Source organism: Mus caroli, chromosome 6 (assembly GCF_900094665.2).
Source record: "Mus caroli chromosome 6, CAROLI_EIJ_v1.1, whole genome shotgun sequence".
Classification (NCBI taxonomy): domain Eukaryota; kingdom Metazoa; phylum Chordata; class Mammalia; order Rodentia; family Muridae; genus Mus; species Mus caroli.
In genome coordinates this window covers 79,065,601-79,077,418 of record NC_034575.1, presented here as the reverse complement: position 1 = coordinate 79,077,418, position 11,818 = coordinate 79,065,601, and the positions used below count along the sequence as shown (strand labels likewise).

At 45.2% G+C, this 11,818-nt stretch overlaps 1 protein-coding gene across 3 annotated transcripts in view; it reads left to right on the top strand.

The window, feature by feature from the left end:
• The window catches only part of Sema4f (ssemaphorin 4F), a 27,352-nt gene that overhangs the window by 1,781 nt on the left and 13,753 nt on the right, over positions 1-11,818 (top strand). The window contains exons 2-5 of one of the 3 annotated variants that reach the window (XM_021164788.1): positions 789-940; positions 1,873-1,932; positions 2,140-2,238; positions 6,684-6,777. In XM_021164788.1, coding sequence (XP_021020447.1) covers positions 789-940; positions 1,873-1,932; positions 2,140-2,238; positions 6,684-6,777 — 405 coding nt within the window. Of the gene's footprint in view, positions 1-788; positions 941-1,872; positions 1,933-2,139; positions 2,239-6,683; positions 6,778-11,818 lie in introns of those variants that run through there. The other 2 variants (XM_021164789.1, XM_021164790.2) reach the window with 2 other exon arrangements.

Genomic DNA, 11,818 nt, shown 5'->3' with positions numbered 1-11,818 from the left:
GGAGGGAGGGAGGGAGGGAGGGAGGGAAGAAGGAAGGAAGGAAGGAAGGAAGGAAGGAAGGAAGGAAGGAAGGAAGGAAGGAAGGAAGGAAGGAAGAGAGTATCTGTGAGATGGTGGAATGTTCACTCATGTAATTCTCCCAACACTCTTCGAGGAAGAGGAGGCTCTCAGAGTGCACACGGTTGTAAGGGAAGAGTCGTGTTTCAATGCAGGCTGGTCTATGTCAGAAACACATATCCATCCACTATAGCTTCTGGTTTAATGAGGTAAGGGGAAGTCAAGAGTGTAGGCTAAGACAGGGAGTGGACTCCAAATAGTGCCGGCTGTGGTGGTACACACCTTTAATCCCAGCTGTCAGGAAGCTGAGGTTTTTGAGTTCGAGACCAGCTTGGTCTACAAAAATGATAGTCTGTCTCAAAAAAAAAAAAAAAAAAAAAAAAAAAAAAAAAGGCACACCAGGAAAGTATTTATACTCTCCATGGGTACTTTAAAGTACGTATCACATTGCTGCGAGTAGAAGTGACGGAGTTAATATTTGCTCAATTTTTTATAGTGTTCTTTTTATAGAAAAAGCATGCCTGACTGGGTCGTGTGCTAACTGTTCTAACCTCCTCAGTTATCTTTCTCTGGGGACAGGAAGATGGTTTGCATGTAGAGATTCTGGTTTTCCCCCCTTGTTGGCTACCAAATAAATAGTCCTTGAAAGACAACAAAAATCACCCCCTTTGGGGACTGAGTGTTTCTGACAGGATGGCTGACTCTCCTCTCCCCTCTTCTCTTCCTGCCAGAGGCTGACTCCTATCTCACCCGGTTTGCGGCCCCTCATACGTACAATTACTCTGCTCTCCTCGTGGATCCTGCTTCTCACACACTTTACGTCGGTGCACGGGACAGCATCTTCGCTTTAACCCTGCCCTTCTCTGGGGAAAAACCCCGAAGGGTGAGAGATGACAGTGGGGTGACCCAGAGCTAGTAGCATACATTTAAATTAAGAGAGAGAGAGAGAGAGAGAGAGAGAGAGAGAGAGAGAGAGAGAGAGAGAGAGAGCGAGCCTGCAGCAGTATGAGTTACGTGGGGGTGGTGGGTGGTGGGGGAAGGGTTTTCTGTGAGTGACTGTGGTGGGTATCGGTAAGACCATCACTGTACAAAATAGAGGATGGGGCAGAGGATACCCTTGTCTGCCAGTAAGGGAGGAGATAATTGGGAAGGGGGTTTTCGGCTGTGAGGGGGAGACATGGTAATGGAAGGGCCCAGTGGCATGTTTCAAGGGCAGTGGGCAGTGGTATCTCTAGGATGGTGGTTTTTCCAGAGAGAGTGTTTGCGAGCTGATCTCATCATGTATTAGTAAGAACTGTAGTACATTGTGACACAGTGCACAGAAACGTAATTGTGTCCTGATGGAAACTCAGAACAGCATTGTCAGTCATAAAGTCATAACTTCTGATATATTCTATTTCCTTAAATGTGGTTTGGGGTTGGGTGTTCGCTCAGTAGGTGACGTGCTTGCCTGGCACGGACAAATCCCTGCATTGGCTCCCTAGCACCACATAAAACCTGGTGTAGAGGCATAGGCCTGTGAACTGAGGAGGGGGGACAAGATGATCAGAAGTTCAAGGTCAGCCTTGGCCCTATAAAGAGTCTGAGGACAACCTGAGCTGCCTGAGACCCTGTCTCAAAAATATAAATGTGATTTTGATCTCACAGTTGATTTTTTTACTCATTAGTGGGTAGGGGACTTGGAAAGGAGGTGCAGAGAGTGAGGAATCTTAGACGATTCCAGATTGTTGAAGCTTGTGGAACCGCCTCTTTTCCCCTGGCCTCAGTGTGCAGTGGGGTGGGGGAGGGAACCTGAAATGAGTTCTTCTTTCTCAGATCGACTGGGTGGTGCCCGAGACTCACAGACAGAACTGTAGAAAGAAAGGCAAGAAAGAGGTAGGTGGAAACCCACACCCTGTCCTGAGTGTCTGTGGAGACCTTGGCTCAGCCTCCAGCAGTGCTCCTATCCTGAAGGGTCCGGCAAAGACTCTAACACCATCGCCCATACGCCCCCATACCACAGCTGCCTCTAACTATCTATATCCAACCCTGTCCTTCCTCATACCCACTGCTTCTGATTCTAACCATCTCTAACCCCCCCAGGACGAATGTCACAATTTTATCCAGATTCTCGCCATTGCCAATGCCTCTCACCTCCTCACGTGTGGCACCTTCGCTTTTGATCCGAAGTGCGGGGTTATTGTGAGTGACAGGGGCAGAGGGAGAGGGAGCCTGCAGCAGTGTGAGTTATTTGGGGTGGGGGTGGGTAGGAGGCTGGGAAGGGGTTTTTGGGAGTGACCATGTTGAGCATGGTTAAGACACCCACTGTGTAGATAAGTGTTGGGGGGTAAAGGATGCCTTCCTAGGGTGGAGCCTTTGTCTGCTTTCAGGGGAGGGCAATTGGAGTTGGGAAGGGAGATGGTCTATAGAGAGTAGATTATGCTAAGTGTAACAAGATGAAGCAAGACAGTGAGTGGGGTTAGGGTTGCTGGTTGGCCTGGGTACAGGACAAATCCAAGAGATGCTTCAGAAGGCAGACACAAATGTTTCTTTGTCCAGTAGATGCTTCAGCCCAACTCTGGAGCCTATTTCTTCTTTAGAACAGGTCAGGCTCTCTTCTGTCATAGTAGGCTTCATCATTTCTGGCATCCTCTGCCAACCCCATTCTCTGCAGGGTGTGACTCTCATGACTCCTGATGTCACCACCCTGTAATGTGGTACCAGCTGGCTCTGTCCTCTGAATCTTTGGGGTGAGACACCCTGCCAACCACATTTTCTTCTAGATCTTGTTTATTGGTGAAAGCCTGTGGGATCTCCCACCCTCACACCCAGGCCGTCTTGGCATGAATATATTCTTAGTGATGTCTAGTCTAGTTACAGCTACATGTTTGGAACTCTGACCTTTCTCTGTTAATTGTACGGTGCTAACCACTGGTCTTCTGGCAGCAGGTTTGTGACTGAGTGCTGGGGTGAGTCAGAAAGGCTACTTGCCCTTTGCACACAACAGTGGCCACCATGTTTCTTTCTTGGCTTTGATCCTGAGCTGCAGATACTGGCTGGACTGTTCTGTAGTCTGCACTAATGCAGCGATCCACTTGGGCCTAGGTAGTACACATCCCCCAAACCCTCTCTCCTACAGCATCCTCCTGTCTCTGGCTTAGCGTGGATGCAGGCAGCCCCCATGACTTTCCTCAGGTTTAGTTGGACTTGTGGCATTCTTTCCACACACTCTTTACAAAAGTCTGAGTAAGTTTATTAGTCCTGGATAGTGTCTCTGAATCCCATCAGCCCATACTGATGGTTTAGTTAGTTATAGTTACCACCAGGTCCACAAGGTAGCACGGCTATTTTTCCCAGTCTGCTCAGACATACTGTGACCATCCCAGCTCATCTTCTTGAATTTTCCTTTCTTCCTGGGATCTGAGTTAGGACCCTGGTAGGTCCTAGCCACAGTACCGAGATGGACTATATTCTGGGAATGCCTGTGGTCATTGGTGTGTCTGGGATCCCTATTTATTCTTGAGAGGTTTCGGTAATGAAGAGTGAAGCCAGGGTTCTTTGTCCCTCCAGTTCATCTCACCAGTTCAGTGTTTTCTCTGAAGCCTTCTATGTAACAGATGCATGAACCGAGGGGCTCTGATAGTCTGCCAAGATCCATCGTGAGCCTGCTCTGTAGACTCTTTGAGCATCCTCTTGTGCTTTTACTCTCCTATTCTGTTTGATTATGCTCCTGCTTTCCATTAGTGCTGAAGCTCCCTGAGCAATGGGGCTGAGGCTGTGGATAACTATTCCCTGGCATCTTTGATCTAGACACAGCTCACTCATTGATGACTGTGGAGAAGTAAGGTCCTTAGGAAGCCCTGGAGCTAACGGTTCTAGCGAGACTGCTGTCTTTCAGTGCCAGCTCCCACCACACATGACTTGTTGAGGGAACTCCAGCCATTAATAGAGAAACACACTAGGCTTCAATAATGACCACCAGAAAAGCACTGGCCACTCACTCTGTTGCAGGCTTGGGTACCTTATATTCACAATTAAGTTTAATTTTTACCATCCCATCATGCTATTCAGGTATGATGTATTTCTATTTTATATGCAAGAAAACTGTTATTCAGAGAAATTAGATACTATGGCTAAGATTATGTAGCTAGAAGACGCAGAGCCAATATTTGAACTTGGATTGGTCTAGATATGTTCTATAATCCTGTCTGTGTGGCCAGCCTGCAACCCAAGGGACTTCATCTGACTTCACTCTCTTGTGCCATTTGACATGGTTCATTCATCTTGGAGAATCCTGTTGTTGTTGTTGCTGCTGCTGCTGCTACTGCTGTTGTTTTCCTATCTGGAGAGGTCTGTTATTTGCCTTCTACTTATTTTTCTGGGGCAAGGCCAAAGGGCCAACGCCAACTCCAACTTCACTACTCAGGAGAGCCTTCCTATCCATCCCTAGATTTCAGCTTTAGGGACTTGCCTTCAGCACAGCTGATAGTGAGACTGTCTGCTGACATGGCGATATAATGAAGAATCTCTTCATACAGACAGAGAAAACATCTTCCATTTTCATACCTTAGTTCAAGGCCATTCTAATAATCAGAACCTATTTGATAATCAGAGCATAATCTGAACTTATTTGTTAATGGGTGGCTCACTTTCTCAAAGGTTAGAAGGTTAGAGGATATGATTATACCACTGGGGAAACTGGGAGGGAGCTAGTCTTGACATATGGAGTTTTAAGAAGCCGGCAGGTAAGTATTGTGAGAAAGCCCACTGGTTGGGCCACTGGTTTGCATAGAAAGACTGGGAACACAAGAATGAATGGGATGTTTGAATGATATAGAATGTTACAAAGACTATAGATAGATCCTAAGGATACACATAGTGGAGCTAGCAAAAGAAGGAGCTAGAGAAACAAGTATCAAATAGGAGGAAGGATCCAGGAAGATAGAGTTTTAAGAGCCAAGGAATGGGATATTTCAAGGAAATGAATTGAAAGTCCCAATTGATACATAGAGATTGAGGAGGATAGGAATCAGGAAAAGGCCCATCTTTTTGGTCTTTGGTGAAATGGAAGGGAAGAGTTTTAGGCACAGGGATGGGAATACAGTTTGGTTTCTGGCATAATAGATACTTTGGACAGAACAAAGATCATATTGAGAAATAGTAGAAAATAAGTAGGTTGGGTTAGAGTTTGTACTCCAGGGGCAATGGTGGGCTGCATGCATGGGTTCGTGGGTACATGTGTGTGTGTTAGAAGGCTAGATGATATGACTATGCCACTGGGGAAACTGGGAGGGAGCTAGTCTTGACATATGGAGTTTTAAGAAGCTGGCAGGTAATTATTGTGAGAAAGCCCAACAGAATCACACACACATGTGATTCTGGCAGAGTGACGTGAGGTAAGTATGGCAGTAAAATGGGGTGGAGCTCTTCAGGGTAGAGCAAGTAGCAGCTCTGGTGAGAGAGAAGTGTAGCCACGGTAGGTGCTAACTGAACTTCAAGGTTGCCTGAACACCTCAGTAGTCAAAACCACCATCCTTTGCCTCAGGCAAGGATGACTTCCTTTTTCTCTGTCACACTCGTGGAGTGCTGTCCTTCTTTGGGGGTCTTTCGTTCTAAAATGCTCTTTTGATCCAACTCTCTCCCTTTGGAGAAGCCATCAGATTTCCCGTCATCTTCACAGGCCTTCTTTAAGAATTGTCTAAGTGAATCAAATCTTGTTTGCCATCTGCTGCAAAGAGAGGAGCAACGGGCATAGTCCAGTAAGAGCATTCAGCTCAGGGGACACATCTTTGCTTCCCACCCCTGAGTGCCATCAGAACAAGGAAGCTGGAGCCACAGTGGATGTCTGTTGAGTTTGTGAGCTAGAGGCAGCATGCCTGGAATGGCCGTGGCGTAACTTTGATTTGAAACCAACTACAGCAATGTTCCCTTGAGTCATAGCATGAAAGCACCCTTCATTTCCACTTTTAGATGTTGTCTTGAAACTCTCTTAGTGCTGTATCTAAGGTCACTTGTGACTGAGCCTGGTGGAGCTCTTATGTCTGTCACCTCCCACCCCTCTGGAGATCCTGGGAAGAAGAACAAGATCTCTCAAGCCCTAAGATCACGATCTAAGACTTAGGTCCTTTTTCACTGACTTCAGTTTCCTTTTCTGCTTGGATGTGGAACCCTGGCCCTCCCCTCTGTCTTTGGGTGGGAACTGAGAGAGAATGATACTCTGTTTTCTTCAAGGCCCTGGGCTTCAGCTGGTCCCCATAGACGTACGGCTTTCTCTGCCCTTCCTCAAAAGGCTGCCTGCTTCCTTCCATCTCTTTGGCTGCAGCACATCTTCTAGGCAGTTACAGACTCCAGAATTTGAAAGAAAAGGTTTTTGTGCAGCCTCATGGTATTTTCTAGGGCTATTCTAGGTATGCTTTCATGGGAGAAGTGTGGGGGACAGGTCTGGGCGGCAAAGAGGAATAAAGCAGAGAAAGAAATGAGTGGGTGGAGGAGGCAGGCACAAGGCAGCTGAATACGGAGACGGGAGTGGGGTGAGCGGGGTACGAATGGAGATGGGCTTTTCCTTCATTTGATCTTATGTTTACTTCTCACTGTGAACCTTCTCCATAAACCCTAAACTACCTGCCCCCTCCCCTTCTGGTCTGTAGGATGTGTCCAGTTTCCAGCAGGTTGAAAGACTTGAGAGTGGCCGGGGGAAATGTCCTTTTGAGCCAGCTCAACGGTCAGCAGCTGTAATGGCTGGTGAGTGGGGAGAGCCAAGAGTCGGTGATTCTTGCTCTAACGACCTCCTTCCCCACCCCTGCTACTCCAATTTCTGTGTCTCTTCTTCCCTTGGGATGTCTACTGCACTCATGTCTCCATTCAGCCTTTCCTGGTGTTCCCGAGTGACTGTGACTACCAACATGTCTCCATAGGTTGATATTTTTCCCCGGCTCCTTTTTAGAGACTGTAGCCTCTACACCTCTAGTGTGATTGCTGCTTCTGTGGACCCTGTTTTCTTCTTTTACGGCACGCACTCCCGTTGGCAAGAGGGATTGACTGCAGCATATATCGTAATACATTCGGGGAGAGCATTTTAAAAAGAGCATAGGATAGAATGGCACAGTCCAGATGACCTTTCTGTGATAACTGAGGTGGTCGAGAGCTCTGTCGGATTTGGCAGCCATTTGTTACCTTGGCCGTTAAGCCCTTGTAATGTGACGACTGCAGGGAAGGAAAGAGGGAATTTTAAATTAAGTTGAGTTTAATTTAGGGAAAGTGGCCCCATGCTTCCTGTAGCTATCACTTAACACACTTCTAGAATATCTCTACTTAGAAAACCACTGCCAGTATGTTAGGATATTCCTTTCTGGCCTCTGAGATGTGTGCACACACCCTTAGACACTTAGGCACACTTTATTGGCCTTTACTTAGTTCTTCAGCAGAATGGCTGTTTTTCAATTTACTTCATTACCTCCTTTGAAGGAGCCACCTGCAGTTGCTCAGGGTGGACCCCGCCCAAATTTCTTTTGGAGAATGACGAATTTATTGGCATATGTAGTTTCTGTACTACATAACCCATATTTTAGAGGAGGGAACCTCTCCGAGACTCTCCAAATTCAGAGAAAAAGCCAGCTGTCTTCTCATGACGGTGCAGAAGCGGCAGGAACAGAATAGAAATCTTAGGTGTGTATTTTGACATTTAAAATATTTAATTTCTGACATAAATATAATTTTGAACTTTGCCATGTAACTTTATAAAACTTTCTATATGATCTTCAAATACTTTTTGTTATTTTGAGACAAAGTCACGTGTAGTCTGGGCCAGACTCAAACTCTCTCTGTAGCCAAAGGCGAGCCTGAACTCCTTATCCTCCTGCCTCCACCTGCAAGGGCTGGAATGATAGGCTTGCATCTGCCTTATGCACCATTGATGAGGAGACCCAGGCTCTGTGAGTGCTAGGCACACCCTCTGCTGAGCTTCCATCCCAGTCTCGAAAGACACTTTGTAAAGACATTTTTAAAATAACATTCTATTTATCTATCATCTATCTATCTATCTATCTATCTATCTATCTATCTATCTATCTATCTATCTATCTATCTATATTTGGTTCTTTGAGACAGGGTCTTACTATGTAGCTCTGGCTGTCCTGGAACTTACTCTGTAGACAAGGCTGGTCTTGAACTCACAGAGATTTGTCTGCCTTTCTCTGCCTTCCGAGTGCTGGGATTAAAGGCATGCACCACTATGCCCAGCCAAGAAGACAGTTTTAAAAGGCATTATGCTATTCATCTTCTGAGCCTACTATAAGTTAATCAAATAATTCCAAAATGTTGTTATTTTATGTTTCCTTCAAAGTTCTTAGTATTATGCGTATTGCTACAGTGAACTTGTATGCGAATGGTCTTTGTCCTCAGTTCCGATCATCCTCTCAGGATTCCTAGAAATGGGTTACCACATTGAAGGGTGTGATATTTTATGGCTCATTATGGAGAGCTAATGGTGTCTTTAGATGAGTTGTACCAATTCACACCCTAAGCCATCAGTGTGGGGGTATTTTGTTTTCTCACATTCAATTTGCCATTAATATATTGTTATCATTTAAGAAAATCTGTGCTAATCTGAGGCAAAAAGCGGCACTTTGCTTTAATGTGTCTTTGAATGTTAGTGAAGTTGCACTTTTCCCCCTGTTGTAGTATTTATTTTTGTTTCTTCTTGCATACAGTCTCAGTTCAGATAGGGTGTTAGTGTTCCAAGCCACACAACTTTCCCTCTTGGTGTGTGTGTGTGTGTGTGTGTGTGTGGTGTGTTTTCTTTGTTTTATTTTATGTGTATGAATGTTCTGTCTACACGTATGTCAGTTCAACATGTGCATGCCTGGTGCCTTCGGCAGTCAGAGGAGGCATCAGATCCCCTGGAACTGGAGTTATGGGTGGTTGTGGGTCACTGGTGATGTGTGCTTAGAGCTGAACTTGGGTCTTCTTAAAGAACAGCAAGTGCTCTTAACCACTGAACCATCTTTCCAGCCCTGATTTATTTATTTATTTTGTAGGTTTTGTTTTGTTTTGAGACAGGACCTCTCTGTCTAGTCCTGATTGTCCCGGAATTTAACATGTAGACCAGGCTGGCCATATGTTCACAGAGCTTCACCTGCCTCTGCCTCCCTAGGCTGTGACTAAAGATTTGTATCTTCACACTGGCTTTTGATTTATACCTTTTTCAAGTTCAGCCTTTCTTTTTAAAGTACAGATAGCCATTTTCCCTTTAAAAAGTTCTCTCTGGTTTGGTTCTTTGAATATTTGGAATTTATTTTATGAATGGTGTGAGTGGGACTCACAGTCTGTCTCTCCTAGCTAGCTAATGCGGGGCTTGTTCTCGTAGATCGAGCTGTTTCTGCTTTCTTCCCTGACACTTGTTGCCAAGGTTATCATAAAATAGTTTTTCTTATATTTTTGGGCATGCTATAAAAGTTTTTATTACTTGTTAATGTTATGGGTTCTTTTGTTGTTTTGTTTTGGTTTGGTTTGGTTTGGTTTTTTGAGGCAGCGTTTCTCTGTATAGCTCTGGCTGTCCTGGAACTCACTTTGTAGACCAGGCTGACCTTGAACTCACAGAAATCCACCTGCCTCTACCTCCAGAATGTTGAGATTGAAGGCGTGCACCACCACATCCAGCTTGTATAATATTTTGTACAAACCAAAAATTGACCCTTGAACTGCAAAAGTGAGTTTTGTCCTTACAGATGACTTCATTCTTAAGTCACCCTTCAGTCATGCAGGTATGACTTTCTGTTTGAAAGCAAGCAGAAAGCCGAGTAACTATGGTATTCAGCCGCCATGAGCCGCACCACCCACTGTGGATCCGAGGAGACCTGCTTTGTACAAGCTCAGGTTTGAATAAAACAACTCGGTCAATATTTTTCTTGGCTTTTTACCAACAGTTTTGGCAAAACTCTGAATTGGTCACTGGGGTCATTAAGAAGGATTTCTGAGTTGTAGCTGTTGTAAACACTGTTACATTTTGCAGAATTGTGTATCAACATAAATGACTTCCCAGTTGTAGGAACCTGAGGTCGTTATTAGCATATTAGCTTGCCTTTTTTTTTTCTTTTTTTTTTTCTAAGCAAAATAGTCTTTAAGGATGTGTGAGTCTCTGGATAACTTGTCTGTTCTGTGAGGAAGAGAATTCATATTAAGACATGGTTTAAGGAGAGAAACTTTCTTTTATTTTATTGGTTACATTTATTATTAATTATTTAATTGTAAATTCTCCTCCACTGTCCAATTTGATTTATAATTTTTCCTTTTCTTTCTTTTTTCTTCTTCTCTTTATTTCTTCTTTCTTTTTAAAGACATGGTCTCTCCATGGTCATTGGCTGACATGGAACTGGCCTAGTAGGTTAGACTGGCCTTGAACTTGTAGAAAGCTGCCTGCCTCTGCCCCTGAGTGCTGAGATTAAAACTGTACACCACCCTGGCCCTGATTTGTTTTTTGAATGGCATTTCTCCTGATGAGGTCAAGCAGCTTTCTTCATGTTTTCTGGTACTTGTATTTCTTTTGGGGTAAACCCAATAATCTAGGGTCTGTTGTTGTTGCTGTTGCTCATGGGTTTTTAGACAGGGCTCTGTGTGGTCCAGGCTGGCTTTGACCCTCTGCTAATAGTCTTACCTCAGCCTCCCGAGTGCTGGGATAGCAGACAGAAGCCTCCGTGGCTTTGCTGTAAGTACGATTTTGAAATATGACATTTTTCTGTACAGCAGTCAGATAAAATCAGCGAAGTCATCTCACTATCTTTATTTGTGATATTTATACTTGGGAAAATGTGAATATTTTGGCAATCGATTCTTATTAGCCTGAAATCACTGGTGATTCCTTGGCAGTCTCCATGCCTTCTGCTTGCTCTTTGAAGGTTGGCTTCCACCCAGAAGCCTCTTCTCATCCACACAGTTGTGAGCTTAGCCAGCCCTGTGGAGTCTTTCTCCACCACATTCTAGTGGCTCCTGGATCTTTACCTGCCTCCCAGACCTAACCTGGACAGAGAACACACATCCAGCTGCTTTTCAGACAGTGCGCTTGAGTGTCCCAAAAGGATCTCAAAACCACTGTGCTCCAACAAAAGCTCACCACCGTCCTCCGAGTCCCCCAGACCTGCTCCTCGCCCAGCCTCTCTGGGTTCTGAGTAGTGTTCTTATCCAGGCACCCACACCGGAGCCAGCAGCCCATTGTCTTTGATCTTCCCACCACATCTTGTAATAGATCAGGTTTTCATGATGCTGAGCCGCAGCTTTTGTTGTGTCTTCTTTTGGAACCCTTCCAGTACCTTTTCCTGTGGATTCCAGAACCGTTCCATCTGGTAACAATGCTTCTGCCAAGGTGCCCTGCAAGTGTTCAGGTGTGCAGTTGCTGCTACATCTTAGGTCAAACCCGACCTCGGAAATCCACATCTGCCCCTGGACATCCAAGTATACGCTGAAACGTGACAGTCATAGGATCCTGTATGGCCAACAGAGAGCAATAAGGGGCAAACACGTTATCTCTCGTGGCTTACTAAGAGACTGATGAGAAAAGATAACTTGCTCAACTAATCCTTAGATAAGGAAATGGAAAACGTGGTGGAATCGAAGCAGAAAGACTGTGAGAGCAGCCGCAGCTGGGTGTGGTGGCCCGAGCCTATAGTCCTGGCACTGCGGAGGAGCTGGGGGATCAGGAGTTCAAAGCCATTCTCAGCTAGAGAGTGAGTTCTAGGCCAGACCGGGCTTCATGAGACCTTGTCAAAAAAAGGAACAGGAAGGGAGGGAG